The sequence below is a fragment of the Zootoca vivipara genome, chromosome 10, assembly GCF_963506605.1.
Source record: "Zootoca vivipara chromosome 10, rZooViv1.1, whole genome shotgun sequence".
NCBI classification, from domain to species: Eukaryota; Metazoa; Chordata; class Lepidosauria; order Squamata; family Lacertidae; genus Zootoca; species Zootoca vivipara.
The window spans coordinates 67,434,407-67,451,517 of NC_083285.1; the positions used below are offsets into that span (position 1 = coordinate 67,434,407).

Consider the following 17,111-nt stretch of genomic DNA (forward strand, 5'->3'; position numbering starts at 1 on the left):
TATTATTATTAAAATTTGTATGCCGCCCTTCATCGGAAGACCCCCAGGTCGGTTCAGAGCAGAACCTTCCTTCTTCAGTTGTGGACCCCTAGGATGTGCAAACAGTCAAACGGTGACCGCGATTTTCTGAATTCATTGCAAAGCAGCACCGAGCATTATTACCGGGATACAGTACGGTATATCGTTCCTGCCATGCATCCATGCAGCAAAACGTGGACGTTGGAACAGGAGAGCCATCATGCATTTGGGGAAGAAATAAAAAAATATGTATAAGAAACAAACAAAAGAGGGGGGGATCTGTTTATTCGCCCAGAGGAAGCCACAGCCTGCTCAGAGCCGCGCGCGCGCTGTGCGCTTGCAAAATACCTTTCCCCCTCTGCAGTACAGTATTACATAAAAACAGGCGTCCCGGGAGCTGCGCGCGGAACTACAACTCCCAGCATCCTTTGCGACACATCTTCACGCTGACGTCGGATCCCCGCCTCCACGTCGCCAGAGTACCATCATAAACAACAGAAAAGAGGGACCCAGGAGTGCCAGGGAGCTCCTCCTCCCTCCTCCTCCCTCCTCCTCCTCCTTTCTGGGTGCTGCTGGGAGTTGTAGTTTGGGCTGAGCAACTATGGAGAGGACTATGGCTAGCAGCTTCGTGCCGGGCGAGATTGGTGAGTGGGTGTTGGGGAGGGGGGCCAAATTTCTCTCACTGGCTTTGCAGCGCTCCAAGGGGCCTGGGTTAAATACAGCTCGGAAGGGAAGCGTATGTTTGCAGCCCAGTTGTCATTGAACCGGTGAATCAGCTGAGATTTCAGTTCTCGCCGGCCTAGATCATCTAATGAGTTAAATGTTTTCCCGACTGACCATTGAAACCAGCTTATGAGACGTTAGGTGTGTGCCACAAGCAGAGAAATCTATGCCCGGAAACTGTTATTAAGTTCCGGACTCGGGTTCTAAGAAGCTGCAAGGGAAAGTCTTAGTTGCTTAAAGTAATATTACACAAGCATAGATCTAGGTGAAGGATATTTGAGAAATCAAATAGTCCTCCTTGATTTTTAAGCTCCGGAAACCAGTGATGGGGGACAGGAAGGAATAGAAATATGTCTGTGTGTGTATGTACATATATTTGTATGTATATGTATATGTATATGTATATGTGTATATATATATATATATATATATATATATATATATATATATATTTGTGTGTGTGTGTGCAATTTCTTTTCCTATTTAATAGACACATGCTGCCCTTTGGTCAATACTGTCAGTTGTTCTTGGGAAGAGCTGTCCAGCTTAGAATCATAGAATCATAGAGTTGGAAGAGACCACAAGGGCCATCCAGTCCAACCCCCTGCCAAGCAGGAAACACCATCAAAGCATTCTTGACATATGCCTGTCAAGCCTCTGCTTAAAGACCTCCAAAGAAGGAGACTCCGCCACACTCCTTGGTAGCAAATTCCACTGCAGAACAGCTCTTACTGTCAGGAAGTTCTTCCTAATGTTTAGGTGGAATCTTCTTTCTTGTAGTTTGAATCCATTGCTCCGTGTCCGCTTCTCTGGAGCAGCAGATAACAACCTTTCTCCCTCCTCTATATGACATCCTTTTATATATTTGAACATGGCTATCATATCAACCCTTAACCTTCTCTTCTCCAGGCTAAACATGCCCAGCTCCCTAAGCCGTTCCTCATAAGGCATCGTTTCCAGGCCTTTGACCATTTTTGTTGCCCTCTTCTGGACACGTTCCAGCTTGTCAGTATCCTTCTTGAACTGTGGCGCCCAGAACTGGACACAGTACTCCAGGTGAGGTCTGACCAGAGCAGAATACAGTGGTACTATTACTTCCCTTGATCTAGATGCTATACTCCTATTGATGCAGCCCAGAATTGCATTGGCTTTTTTAGCTGCTGCATCACACTGCTGACTCATGTCAAGTTTGTGGTCTACCAAGATTTCTAACTTGCTCTTAACTTGCAGAAATCGTTGGGACTTCTAATTATTCATTTCATTTATGTATTTATATTTTCAAGAAAAACCAGCAGCGCACGAAAACTAAACAAAATAAAACGACCCAGAATAAAACATTGCAGAAGAAAGTCAAATATAAAGACTGCCTTCAAAACAACGTAATTGACAGGGCAGTCACAGATTTCAAAACGTTTCAAAGGGAGTCAAGCTGCAGAAGGGGGCATTTGACGCAGCAAAGTTCGCCCCCGAAAATTGCCTTAAAAGAAAACGTTACTAAAGGGAGCCAAATATAAAATGCACAAGAGAATAAAATAGTATCGTAAGCACCTGAGTGAATTAAGCCTATTGAGCACAGCAGAGCTTACTTCTGAGTAAACGTGCATCGGTCTGGTTGCTCAAGTGCTTAAATTGGGAGGGATCGAGGCCTGCTTTTCTCCCGTGCCATATAGGCGACCAAAGCTGGGAAACATTGAATTTCCCTGGCTAACTTTCTCATATCTTTTGCCCTTTGTACGCTGTATCCCTAAATCACACTAGGCAAAATTGAGAGGAATCCATTGTTATTCATTTACTGATTTTTTGCATGTTAAACATTAGTTTTGCCACAGCATGTTATATATAACTCACCCAATAGCTCCAGTGTAAACCTGTTTATTTGGGTATTTGGGGTCACTGACACAGGAAGGAAGGAATCACCTTCTAAGCCTACAGGCAATATGCACAAGTGTTAAATGGTCGTTATTTTAACACATTTTCAAGAGTTTTCCTACAATTCCTTTTTTAAAAAACATTTTCGCCATGTATCAGCTTCCATATATGAGAAATTAAGAAATACCCTAAATCATCATTTACGTACCCTCCAACATTTCACCAATGAAAATAGGAAACATCCTATTATTATTATTATTATTATTATTATTATTATTATTATTACTCTGCCCATCTGACTGGGTTGCCCCAGTCACTCTGTGCAGCTTCCAACATACAGTGGTACCTCGACTTACGAACGACTCGACAACCGAATTTTTCGACTTACGAATGGGGCAAATGGTCGCGTGCTTACGAATGTCTCGACATCCGAAAGGAAACCGCAGCGGTTTTAGATAGGGGTTTTTCGACTTACGAATTTTTCCGTTTCCAATGCATTCCTATGGGAAATCCCGTTTCCAATGGCGCTTTTCGACTTACGAATTTTTCAACCTACGAAGGTGCCTTCGGAACGGATTAAATTCATAAATCGAGGCACCACTGTATATACGGTATTTTAAAAATGTGCAAGGGAAGGGATGATGTACAATACCTTCAACAGATAAATGGAAGGAAAGAAAATTGTAGCTGTAAACTACAGAGAAAAAAGTAGAATATGATGATGATGATGGAAACTGAGAATAATCAGGAACATAGCAGAAAGTAAATCCTATTGAACTCAGTAGGACTTAGTTCTGAGTAGAACTGCTTCAGATTGCAGTGTAAGGCTGTCCAGTCTTTACCCAGTTACCTGGGAGTAAGCTCCATTGAATACCGTGGGGATTACTTCTGAGTAGACAGTGTAAGACTCAATTTACAATAAAGGAATAAACACTCCCTGTGTTTCCTAATAAATGGCCGGCTGTGGAAGCATTGCAATTAAAAATTTTTTAGGTGGATTGGTGACATTTTCATTCAAAATTATAGGAAGGCCGTCTTAGTCTGTCGGCTTCGCCATTTCCTTCATTTGGTGCAGGGATTTTATTTTCAGTAGAAAAATTCTTCTCCAAGAGGTGGAGGGGAGGGAAAAGGAAAAGCAGGAGATTGCGGGATCAAATCCGAAACTGGGATGGCTTCTGTCCTTCTGGGACCAGTCCCTGGAAAATCGGGAGGCTTGCAAGAGTATGGACTGCTTGATGATGCCGTGAATGTGATGCTCTCGTGATTTCGAAGGACCAAAATAGGTTTCCTAGAATCTCTGCAGCCTTGAGCTTCTGCCTTCTATTGCAACTCTTCTTCTATGCTCCCTAGTTACAAAAGTAGTCATAAAAATAAATAAAACACATCGAAAACTACATAACCAAGCTGAGCAATTTCCACGTGAAAATAAGGATACAAAAAAATAATATCAATAACAGCAAAAACTCCCAACAAAACTTTTTCCCAAATACCCCAGTAATTGATGGACCTAATAGGTATCTAAAGCCATTTGCACATAACAAATAGAAGCCTACACAACACAAAACACTGTTGCTGTTCGTAGGTTTTATTTTATTTGTTTTTTTTTAATTTTATATTTTGGAAATGCACATCCAGGTTTTTTTCCCTTTTAATTTTTTTGGGGGGCCCCCAGGAGAGTGGGGCCCTAAGCTATAGCTTGATTGTTGTTGTTGTTGTTGTTGTTTAGTCGTTTAGTCGTGTTCGACTCTTCGTGACCCCATGAACCAGAGCACGCCAGGCACTCCTGTCCTGCCTCCCGCAGTTTGGTCAAACTCATGTTCGTAGCTTCGAGAACACTGTCAAACCATCTCGTCCTCTGTCGTCCCCTTCTCCTAGTGCCCTCCATCTTTCCCAACATCAGGGTCTTTTTCAGGGAGTCTTCTCTTCTCATGAGGTGGCCAAAGTATTGGAGCCTCAGCTTCATGATCTGTCCTTCCAGTGAGCACTCAGGGCTGATTTCCTTCAGAATGGATAGGTTTGATCTTCTTGCAGTCCATGGGACTCTCAAGAGTCTCCTCCAGCGCCATAATTCAAAAGCATCAATTCTTCGGCGATCAGCCTTCTTTATGGTCCAGCTCTCACTTCCATACATCACTACTGGGAAAACCATAGCTTTAACTATACGGACCTATGTCGGCAAGGTGATGTCTCTGCTTTTTAGGATGCTGTCTAGGTTTGTCATTGCTTTTCTCCCAAGAAGCAGGCGTCTTTTAATTTCGTGACTGCTGTCACCATCTGCAGTGATCAAGGAGCCCAAGAAAGTAAAATCTCTCACTGCCTCCATTTCTTCCCCTTCTATTTGCCAGTAAATCCGGCACTGCATGGGACTCAGGCGACGCCTGGTGCTCTTATAAGGCACAGTGGGAAAGCTCTCTGCCCCAAAGAGCTTACAGCCTAGAAATCTATGTCAGGGGAGCAAGCAGAGGAAAGGAGGCAGCAGAGGATGTGGGGGGAATTTCTGCCTTTACTCAGCTGGTGCAGAATTTAAGCTTAATTACTTCTTGGGCAGCGGGGCCTCTCTCCTCGCTGCAAATCCTAACATGCACATGTTTAAGAAAGATAAGAAGTGATGGGATAGCTGCAGACACAGCGGGGTGGGCGATGAGCTCATTTCTTCCCCCATCGCTCACTTTTCTTCCATCTCCCTCCGCAGGGTTTTGGGTGGACAGGACGCCGGTTCATGAGGCGGCCAGGAGAGGGGAGATCCTCCAGCTGCAAGAGCTCATCGCCAACGGCGCCTGCGTCAACTTGGTCACGTATGATTCCATCACGCCGCTGCACGAAGCCAGCCTGCGCGGACAGACGCAGTGCGTGCAAATGCTCCTTGCTGCGGGAGCCCAGGTTTGTAGCTCAAGGAACCCCTCTTTGCTTACCTTCCAAGTCCCGGACTGCAGAATCCGGGACCGGCAGCCGTGTGACACCGGAGGTTGCGTCGACGTAACTTCCGGTGTCGCTTTGCATTTCTATGGGCACCAAAAATGGCCATCGCCGGCTTCAAAAGTAGCTTCTATGCATGACCGGAAGTGCGTCAACGCACTATGGGCACCAAAATGGCCGCCGCCGACACCGGAAGTCGCATCTACGCACTTCCGGTCATGCGTAGATGTGACTTTTGAAGCCAGCGGCGGCCATTTTTTGTGCCCATAGAAGGGCAAATCAGATAGGGGAAAAAATGGCCGCCGGCAGGAGAAAATAACGGAGAAAAACGGGAGACGAAGTGATACGGGGGACCACCGGGAAAAGGTAAGTAAAAACGGGGGTTTCACGGGGAAAACGGGAGATTTGGCAGCTATGCCTCTTTGTGCAGGGAGGCGTGTCAGGTGCCTTCATTATCCAGTGGTACCGTGGTTCTCAAACTTAATCCATTCCGGGAGTCTGTTCCAAAACCAAAGCGTTCCAAAACCCAAGGCGTGCTTTCCTATAAAAAGTAATGCAAACTGGATTAATCCGTTCCAGACTTTTTTTAAAAACAACAACCCCTAAAACAGCCATTCGACATGGATCTTACTATCTAACGAGACCATTGATCCATAAAATGAAAGCAAGAATCAATGTGCTGTACTATAAAATAAATAAGACAGTATTGTAGATGATAAAAATTAAAATTGTTATTTTTTCTTACCTGCACTGATGCTAGCCATTGTTTCGATGGGAGGCCTTTATCCATTTCCGCAGTCACACAATCAATCAATCAATCAGTAGCTGAACTGGGTTCCACACAGACACAAAAACAAATTAACCAGAAAAGCCTCAAAAATGCAAAATAAAGAGCAAAAACAAAAGCGCCAAACTTAATCCCTTCCGGAAGTCCATTTGACTTCCGAAATGTTCGAAAACCAAGGCACAGCTTCTGATTGGAGCAGGCGCCCCGGAAACAATAGCTGACAGCTGCATCGGACATTCGGCTTCCGAAAAACGTTCGAAATCCGGCACACTTACTTCTGGGTTCTTGGCATTTAAGGACCAAGGTGTTTGAGAACCAAGGTATCACTGTACACCTTTGGGTTTCAGGGAAAAATGGGAGATTATTGGGTCATCTTTTGTTCTTATTTTTACTATTAGCGTTTCATATTGTAATTTTATGTTGTGAACCACCCTGGGATCTACAGATGTAGGGCAATGATGATGATGAAACGATGCCTTATGCCTGGAAACGATGCCTTATGAGGAACGGCTTAGGGAGCTGGGTATGTTTAGCCTGGAGAAGAGAAGGTTAAGGGGTGATATGTTAGCCATGTTCAAATATATGAAAGGATGTCATATGGAGGAGGGAGAAAGATTGTTTTCTGCTGCTCCAGAGAAGTGGACACGGAGCAATGGATTCAAACTTCAAGAAAGAAGATTCCACCTAAACATTAGGAAGAACTTCCTGACAGTAAGAGCTGTTCGGCAGTTGAGTTTGCTACCAAGGAGTGTGGTGGAGTCTCCTTCTCTGGAGGTCTTTAAGCAGAGGCTTGACAGGCATATGTCAAGAATGCTTTGATGGTGATTCCTGCTTGGCAGGGGGTTGGACTGGATTGCCCTTGTGGTCTCTTCCAACTCTATGATTCTATGATTCTATGATGATGACAATAATGATGATAATAATAATACCGTATTGGCCTAAATATCCATTTTTTTAATAAAAAAAAATCATTGATTTTTTGTGGATTGTGGATTAGAGCCTCACATTGGGCCAAAAATATTCTCGCGTCGCAGGGGTTTGGGCTAGAATGGATGACCCCTGGGGCTCCCTTCCAACTCAACCATTCTGTGATTTTTGCTACGATGTCGCAGGTGGACGCCCGGAACATAGACGGCAGCACCCCTCTGTGCGATGCCTGTGCCTCTGGGAGCATCGACTGCGTGAAAGTGTTGCTCTCGCACGGGGCCAAAGTCAACCCTCCGCTCTACACGGCCTCCCCCCTCCACGAGGCCTGCATGAATGGTAAGCCAACAGCAGCTTGGGCAGAGTTCAACTTGTGGGACGTGATGCATGAGAGGCAGTCAAGCACCACATTCCTTGTAATGCTAGAGAAGACATGCGAGGGGATGTTTGGTCCAGCCAGTCGAAACTTCCTGTTCCTCCTGGGCTTGAGCCTCCTTCCTTCTGCATATGATACAAGGTGGGCGTGACCTTACCTGCCCAGGTAACAAAAGGACGAGTCACGCAGCACACCTCTCTCTTTTTGACTTCCTTCTTTGTTTGACCAGCTTCTAGCTAGGACTGCTCTGCTAGCTCTCAGCTAGCAGAAGCACTGGGCTTATTCCCCCATAGGGGGTAGATCAGGGGTCGGCAAAGTTTTTGTGGCTTGAGCCGGTAATAGTATTCTGTAATTGTACCACTATTCTGTAATAGTACCACTGTATTCTGCTCTGGTCAGACCTCACCTGGAGTACTGTGTCCAGTTCTGGGCACCACAGTTCAAGAAGGATACTGACAAACTGGAACGTGTCCAGAGGAGGGCAACCAAAATGGTCAAAGGCCTGGAAACTGCCTTATGAGGAACGGCTTAGGGAGCTGGGTATGTTTAGCCTGGAGAAGAGAAGGTTAAGGGGTGATATGATAGCCATGTTCAAATATATGAAAGGATGTCATATGGAGGAGGGAGAAAGATTGTTTTCTGCTGCTCCAGAGAAGCGGACACGGAGCAATGGATTCAAACTACAAGAAAGAAGATTCCACCTAAACATTAGGAAGAACTTCCTGACAGTAAGAGCTGTTCGGCAGTGGAATTTTCTACCAAGGAGTGTGGTGGAGTCTCCTTCTTTGGAGGTCTTTAAGCAGAGGCTTGACAGGCATATGTCAAGAATGCTTTGATGGTGTTTCCTGCTTGGCAGGGGGTTGGACTGGATGGCCCTTGTGGTCTCTTCCAACTCTATGATTCTATGGTTCACTGTCCCACAGACGCCACAGTGGGCCGGAGTGTGCACGCACGCACAAACGCTATTTCCGGTGCGGAGGAGGCGTGTGCAGCTTCCCATTCCTGCAGCCAATGGGAAGCCGGGCAGCATGGCAGAGGGCAGTCCCCACTCTGCTCCGCACCAGTTTAGCGCAGCACATGGGAGCCGACTGAGTGGGCGGCGGAGGTCCATGGGCCGGTTAAACGACCCCCGTGGGCTGCTTGTTGCCCATGGGGGCCTTAGGTTGCCAACCCCTGGGGTAGATCCACATGTACATATTTGTAACTAATTCTGCCTTCAGGGGTCCAACTGTGAACTGATGTGGGTCAACTTCTTTTATTGACTTTGAATAAGATTGTGGAGTCTTTATTCTTTTAGGAGGGATTCAGGGGAACTGACCAGGAACGTACAATTCATTCTGAATTGTATAATAATCAGAGGCTCACACGAGCCTGCAACCAGCTGTCTGCTGTGCATGTAAAAAGGGGAATGTAAACTCTGCTAAGTAAAGGAACTGGCTAGCGCAAGTTAGGAAGGATATTAATAAACAATATTTCCTCTCCTGCCCACCCTGAACATTCCCACACAACTGCCTGAGCGGGTCTGCAACTCTAATTGCTCCACGGGTTACTTTGAATACGGTTGCTACGCTGGCTATTTCAACGGGTTTTGCCTGGATTCTAGCTGTGCCGACATTGGCCAGCCCAGATTCCCAGCTTTGATTTTGTTTTTTTTTTTAAAAAAAAGCAAGTTTCTAGTCCCTGTTGAGCCCCACATTCTCTTTTGTAAACCACTTGGAAGTTTTCTGCAATCAAGCAGTCTATGGGAGAAAAGGCTGTATATAAATTGAACTAATAATAATAATAATAATAATAATTTTATGGAAATAACTTGCGGGATGAGGTGGGAGAGGAGGGTTATTGGTTTGGTTTGTTCTTGTTTTCATTATGTATTTTGAGTTTTTTTATCTTGGTTTTTTTCATGTTGCGAACCGCCCTGAGATCTACGAGTTAAGGACAGTATACAAAATGAATGGATGAATGATAACAGAAACGAACAAATAAATAAGGCAAAACATGCTAGCACTGTCCTAGCCAATTGTTTTGTGAAATACTAGCCTGCTCCCCCTCTTTTTGGTGTTCTTAGCCAATGAGTGAAGTTACAGCTGTGACTGACATTTAAGGAAACAAGAGATCGCTCAGTCCGTAGAGCTGTCCTTTACCCTTATTCTCAGGGCCGTGGGTTCGAGTCCCACCTTGGGCCTAAAGATTCTTGCATTGCAGGGGGTTGTGAACTAGACGTCTATGATTCCCACCTTGTTCCTGACAATCTGGAAGCTCTCCATTGAGTTGCCCTCCTCTGTTCTTATTTTTAAAGGCAGCGCTGAGTGCGTGCGTCTCCTTATTGATGTCGGTGCCAACCTGGAAGCTCACGATTGTCACTTTGGGACCCCTTTGCACGTGGCGTGCGCTAGAGAGCATCTGGACTGCGTGAAGATACTGCTCAACGCAGGTGGGGCGGGGGGCATGGGCCAGCCCCTACTTCGCTATTATTTTCGGCCTGTTTTACAATCCAAAGCCTGTGCCCCTTTTGCACTGTAGACCAGAGTTTCCCAAACTTGGGTCTCCAGCTGTTTTTGGACTACAACTCCCATCATCCCTGACCCCTGGTCCTACCAGCGTAGGGATGATGGGAGTTGTAGTCCAAAAACAGCTGGAGAAACAAGTTTGGGAAACCCTGCTGTAGACTATTATTTGCTTAGGGTCCTGTTGGGGTCAGCCGAGGTCAGTGATGGTGGGAGTTCCCCACCCTAGAAAAAAAAACACCATCCTGTATCGCCACATTTCTGTCGCCAAATTGTCGAGCTGCGATATCGCGGCTGCTCGAACTGCCACCATCGGTTCCCTAGTGAATAGTCTTGATTTTATCACTGACCGGGGTGATTTCCTTGTCTGTTCCAAGCCGCATGTCTCCCGTTTCTGACGAGAATCAGAAAGATAAAAGAAAGTGTTTCTTAATGCATAGTTAAACTGTAGAACTCACTTCTGCGGGAGGCAGCCATGGTCTCCAAGTTGGATGGAGCTGTGCCAATACTTCTGAATCCCAGTTGCTGGAAACCACAGGAGGGGAGGGTTGCTCTTGTGCTCGGATCCTGCTTTCTGGTTTCCCGTTGTCCTCTGTGAAAGCAACAAGCTGGGCTAGGTGGGCCATTGCCCTGACCCAGCAGGCTCTTCCTTTATCCTTATGGACTACAACTCCCATCATCAGCAGAGGCTGATGGGAGTTGTAGTCCGGAACATCGTTAGGGTTCCATGTTGGGGAAGGCCAGCCCAGCACTATGTCTTGCCCACCTTCCTTTAGGCCAGGGGTCAGCAAACTTTTTCAGCAGGGGGCCAGTCCACTGTCCCTCAGACCTTGTGGGGGGCCGGACTATATTTTGAAAATATATATATATGAACGAATTCCTATGCCCCTCAAATAACCCAGAGATGCATTTTAAATAAAAAGACACATTCTACTCATGTAAAAACACGCCAATTCCCGGACCGTCCGCGGGCCGGATTTAGAAGGCGATTGGGCCGGATCCGGCCCCCGGGCCTTAGTTTGCCAACCCCTGCTTTAGGCAAAGGTTGGAGTTCTGCACATAGCTGCCAAGTCTCCCGTTTTCCCCGGGAAATCCCCGTTTTTCCAGCTGTTCCTAGCTGAAAAAACTGATTTTTTTGTTTTTCCCCGGTTTATTCTGGCGCGGCGGCCATTTTGGAACCGGGCGGCGCATGCTCAGAAGCGACTTTTGATGCTGCTCTGCCCAGTTCCAAAATGGCTGCAGTGCGACTTCTGGCGCGGCGGCCATTTTGGAACTGGGCAGAGCAGCATCAAAAGTCACTTCTGAGCATGCTCCGCCCGGTTCCAAAATGGCGGCAGCGCTACTTCCGGTCTGCTATTTCCGGCCCGGCCCCTTATTTCTCTGACAGCAACTTGGCAGGTATGGTTCTGCGCGGAGGCAGCAAGCGACTCCTCCTCCAACTTGACCGCTTTGTCGTCGCCAGGGGCCAACGTCAACGCAGCCAAGCTCCACGAGACGGCCCTCCACCACGCCGCCAAGGTGAAGAACGCCGATCTGGTGGAGATGCTGGTGGAGTTTGGGGGGAACGTTTACGCCAGGGACAACCGGGGGAAGAAGCCTTCCGACTACACCTGGAGGAGCAGCCCGGCCGCCAAGTGCTTTGAGCATTTCGAAAGTGAGTGGGGGGTCTTGTTGCTGCCCCCTGCTGGCGGGTTGCGGAACCTTCCTCCCCATCTCCTTCATCTTGCGTTGACAATGCCTTGCTAGCTTGTGTGGCCCCCATGCGGCTGTATGTTGAAGACGCACTGCTAATATTTCAAAAGCCGGTGGAGCTTTTCCAGCCTGAGCGCCACATTTCCTTATGGGGGAGCTTCTCGGGGGAGGGGGGGAGGCGCCTGTCATTGGCAAACAGTAGAGCTGGGCGATATCTGGTTTTTGACATCACGATATATCACCAGCTAACCATTGCAATATATCGATACAGTGGAACCTTGGTTCTCGAACAGCTTAGTTAATGAACAAATTGGCTCCCAAATGCTAGTTTTCGAACGTTTTTCGGAAGCCGAATGTCCGATGCGGTTGTCGGCTATTGTTTTCAGGGCGCCTGCGCCAATTGGAACCCGCGCCTTGGTTTTCGAACATTTCAGGAGTCAAATGGACTTAAGGAACGGATTAAGTTTGAGAACCATGGTTCCACTGTATATCACAATGTCTGAAATAAAGATGGAGCTCTGTAGAGGCACTGGCTGGCTTCATGATTTTTCCAGCGTTGTGATTTTTGCATAGTACACACACACACACATCATAATCCACAATATATTGCCAGGTCAAAAATTATGATACCAATATCATGATCATACCTACCAAGTTCCTGTGGGAGAAATAAGGGACCGGACCGGAAGTAGCAGACCGGAAGTAGCGCTGCCACCATTTTGGAACAGGGCGGAGCATGCTCAGAAGCGACTTTTGATGCTGCTTTGCCCAGTTCCAAAATGTCCGCCACGCTAGAAGTCGAACTGCAGCCATTTTGGAACTGGCCAGAGCTGCATCAAAAGTCGCTTCTGAGCATGCTCCGCCCAGTTCCCAAATGGCTGCCGCGCCAGAATAAACCGGGAAAAAACAAAAAAATCCGTTTTTTCAGCTGAGAACAGCTAGAAAAACGGGGGTTTCCCGGGGAATACGGGAGACTTGGCAGCTATGATCATGATATGGACTTCAAACCGGTTTTGGACAATGATATTGATATATCACCTGGTCATTGGTGAATGGTACCACAGGCAAAAGTCGGCGGGGCCAGAGGCAATCATGAGCCGATATTGGAGGCAATGTCAGCATTGATGTATCGAGTAGCTTCCCATTTTGAGGTGGTCAAACTATAAATGATATCTCCATTCCTGCCTGATATCCCTCAGGCTGCAGGTTCAAAGATGCCCTTAAGTCCTTGCCTGCTACCCTCCTTCTATTGCCTGCTTCGAGCTGCTTGGTACCTGGAGATGGGTGAGAGATCCAGTTCAGTTTGCATTTAAATAATATAATAATAATTTATTATTTATACCCTGCCTATCTGGCTGGGTTTCCCCAGCCACTCTGGGCAGTTCCCAGCAAAATATTAAAAACACAATAAAACATCAAACATTAAAAACTTCCCTATGCAGGGCTGCCTTCAGATGTCTTCTAAAAGTCAGATAGTTGTTTATTTCCTTGACATCTGATGCGAGGGCGTTCCACAGGGCGGGCGCCACTACTGAGAAGGCACTCTGCCTGGTCCCCTAAAATCAAATCTATCAGATTCACCCTCTCTGAACCAAAATTGCAGATGTCTTTCCAAATTCACATACAGGTGAAACTCGGAAAATTAGAATATCGTCGAAAAGTGCATTTATTTCAGTAATGCATCTTAAAAGGTGAAACCAATCTATGAGATAGATGCATGACATGCAAAGCAAGATATGTCAAGCCTTTATTTGATGTAATTGTAATTATTTGTCGTTAGGCGGGTCAATTATAAATGGAATGTAATTAATGAAATGTAATAGCAATGTTTAGTTTTGTATCATTGTAACTATTTGTTTTATTACTGTGGAATATCCAAAAGAAAGCATTTGTAAAAATTAAAATAAAAAATAAGTTGCATTACTGAAATAAATGCACTTTTCGACGCTATTCCAATTTTCCGAGTTTCACCTGTATATTTGAATTTTGTGTTGCAGTTCTCCAGCCAAACAACTTTTACAAAATATGCATGTGTGGTTTTTTTTGGGGGGGGGGGAATGCATAAATACTGTATGGCATACAATAAAGGAGGAATTGCTTGCAGGAATCTATGCATTAGTCAAAGCTGCAGTTGAAAATGTGTTTCTTGGGAGAAATTTGCACAAAAATGTGGGTAAGGTTTATTTCTGCTTTTAAAAAATCGCAAATTGCTGCAGAAATATGGAGAATGGAATTTAAGAGTGGGAGAATTAGAAACGGACAGAACTCAGAATTGACCGATCTTTCCGTCCTTATTCGTCCCAATGGGTTTGTAGAGCTCTGAAGTGACGATTGCGATTTGTTCCCACGTTCCCACCCTGCTTCCCTCTCCAGAAACGCCTCTGAGTTTGTCCCAGCTCTGTCGACTCAGCCTGAGACGCGCCGTCGGTCAGCCAGCCTTGGAGAAGATCGCCCAACTCCACATCCCCGCCAGATTGATCAGATTCCTCTCCTACCAGTGATGAAGGGCGCAGAGGAGCCGCTCGAGGACAGCGCCGAGTCCATCTTGCGCTAGGAAGCTCTGGCGGCCCTGCTGATCTCAGACAAAAACCGAAAGAAAACGGCTTTAACGGGTGTAAATACTATTTATGAGACTTCCGTAGTTTAAAGGCTGACCCGTTGTCAGGCTGTTCCCCTAACAATGGTTTGTTTTGAGTTGCTTCTTTTTCCTGAGCACGCAAGATCTTTTGCACGACCGCCAGTCATCCCTGTGGCGAATCTGCCTAGTGTTATTATCACAACGCTCCAGTTGCGGGTGTGAGCGGAGAGGCTCCCGTCCTTGCGTCACAATGGGTGCGAACTTTGAAGCAGTGACTCAGAGTTCCTTTTCGTAGGTCAGAAACGGGGATCGTTGGAATTCTCCAGACATTGGTGGACTCTCAAATCCCAGCATCAAGGATGCTGAGGGTGGCATTTTCTTCTCAAAGTGACCCAAATGCTGTCCCTAGGGAAGGCAATCCAGGCACCATCATTACATATCTTTTAGGTGCCTTTTCCCCCCACTGCCAGGCTTTTTTGTTCTTAATTACCTGTGGCCTCCTTGAGTGTTTGGGATGTTGTTATTTATTATTTATACCCCGCCCATCTGCCTGGGTTTCCCCCGCCACTCTGGGCGGCTTCCAACAAATAACAAAATACATTAAAATATCACAGATTTTAAAACTTCCCTAAACAGGGCTGCCTTTAGGTGTTTTCTAAATATCAGGTAGTTGTTTATTTCCTTGACATCTGATGGGAGGGCATTCCACAGGGCGGGCGCCACCACCAAAAAGGCCCTCTGCCTGGTTCCCTGTAGCTTTGCTTCTCGCAACGAGGGAACTGCCAGAAGGCCCTCGGCGCTGGATCTCAGTGTCCAGGCTGAACAATGGGGGTGGAGACGCTCCTTCAGGTATATAGGACCGAGGCCGTTTTAATCCTTCCTTGGGAAAAAAATTCAATGATCTTTTAGGTTTCTCTTTCACAGAATCGCAGAATTGCAGAGTTGGAAGGGTCCCAAGGGTCATCCAGTCCAACCCCCTGCAATGCAGGAATGTCAACTAAAGCATCCCTGGTGGCCATCCAACCTCTGCTTAAAAACCTCCAAGGAAGGAGAGTCCACCACCTCCCGAGGGAGTCCATTCCATTGTCAACAGCTCTTACTGTCAGAAAGTTCTTCCTGATGTTGAGTCGGAATCTCCTTTCTTGTCATTTGAATGCACTTGTTCGGGTCCTCCCCTCTGGAGCAGCTGAATAATAATAATAATAATAATAATAATAATAATAATAATAATAATAATAATACATTTATTTTTTATACCCCACCCAACTGTTACTAACTATGATTTCCCGTGATCTGGGCACTATTCCCCCCTTTCATTCTGGCTTTAATGTATGCGTTCACACATTTACCTATTGCGAGTTGCTTTGAGTTACCTTGGTAAAAAAAGGGGGGGGGAGCGACCGATAAATTAATAAATAACAGTTTGCAAAAATGACAAAACATTAAAACCAAGTAGAACAACCAAGTAAAAACCTAGAAACACAACTGTGCAGATAAAATATAGGTCTGACAGATACCGCCCCGCCACAAATACTTGAAACTTTTCTAGTTCAGGCCCAAAAGGTAAAGGGACCCCTGACCATTAGGTCCAGCTGCAGACGACTCTGGGGTTGCGGCGCTCATCTCGCTTTACTGGCCGAGGGAGCCAGCGTACAGCTTCCGGGTCATGTGGCCAGCATGACAAAGCCGCTTCTGGCGAACCAGAGCAGCGCACGGAAACGCCGTTTACCTTCCCGCCGGAGCGGTACCTATTTATCTACTTGCACTTTGACGTGCTTTCAAACTGCTAGGTTGGCAGGAGCAGGGATTGAGCAATGGGACCTCACCCCATTGTGGGGATTCGAACCGCCGACCTTCTGATCGGCAAGCCCTAGGCTCTGTGGTTTAATCCACAGCACCACCCGTGTCCCATTCAGGCCCCAAAGCCCAGGTTTAAAAAGGAAAGTTTTTGCCTGGTGCCTGAAGATGTGCAATGATGGAGCCTCCCTGGGGAGAGCATTTCACAAACGGAGCCACCACGGAAAAGGCCCTTTATTGTTGTTGTGTGGTGGCTGCTGGACTCAGACATGTCACCTGAAGATGGACACCCTTCAGGGACAACCCAGTCGTAGGAGACAAGGAGTATATCCTTTGGTGACTACCTCTTCAATGGATTCTGTGGAATGCCCCCCGTTTTAATGAGACACAAATAAACCTCAGTTCTTCTAATAATGCAGCCGGCGTCTCAGGTTTATGTTGGCCCTGCGCAATGTCCCTCGTGCGGACGTTTTATTTGGTCTGACCTGAATCTATACATTGAGCCAAGAGTGGGGAACCGTCACTCAGCCTGAGGGCTGCATTCCTTGCTGGGCCATCTCCTGAGGGCCACATGCCAATCGCAGGCAGCTGGGACTAGAGGTAAAAGTGGATGGCGCAATGGATATACAGTGTTGCCTCGCTAGACGAATGCCCTGTTAGACAAATTTTTTGCTTAACGGAGAGATTTTGTGATCGGAGGTTGCCTTGCAAGACGATGAGGTTTTCTATGGCCGCCGCTTCGCCTTGCGAAGCTTGGCCATAGATACCTCCGATCACAAAACCTACAGGGCATTCCTCTAGTGAAAGGGGAACAAGCTGTAGTGTGAGAAGAAGGCAAAGGAAGATGAGCTGTCAGCGCCTCTCAGCTGGTCTTCCTTTGCTTTCTTGCCGCGCTGCAGCTGGTTCCCCTTTGTGTTCTGCTGGTCT

General features: G+C 46.5%; 1 protein-coding gene across 1 annotated transcript; it reads left to right on the forward strand.

Moving 5' to 3' along the window:
• Positions 1–493: 493 nt before the first annotated feature.
• Positions 494–16,888, forward strand: ASB13 (ankyrin repeat and SOCS box containing 13). The gene is made up of 6 exons (XM_035127846.2): positions 494–662; positions 5,303–5,490; positions 7,426–7,576; positions 9,910–10,044; positions 11,580–11,771; positions 14,183–16,888. The coding sequence occupies exons 1-6, from the start codon at positions 620–622 to the stop codon at positions 14,308–14,310; spliced, it is 837 nt and encodes a 278-aa protein (XP_034983737.2). The 5' UTR covers positions 494–619; the 3' UTR covers positions 14,311–16,888.
• The last annotated feature ends 223 nt before the right edge of the window (positions 16,889–17,111 follow it).

Coding starts and splice junctions, on each gene's coding strand:
- ASB13 (XM_035127846.2), top strand. CDS start 620: ATGGAGAGGACTATGGCTAGCAGCTTCGTGCCGGGCGAGATTG. Junction 663..5,302: donor CTTCGTGCCGGGCGAGATTG/GTGAGTGGGTGT, acceptor CTCCCTCCGCAG/GGTTTTGGGTGGACAGGACG. Junction 5,491..7,425: donor TCCTTGCTGCGGGAGCCCAG/GTTTGTAGCTCA, acceptor ACGATGTCGCAG/GTGGACGCCCGGAACATAGA.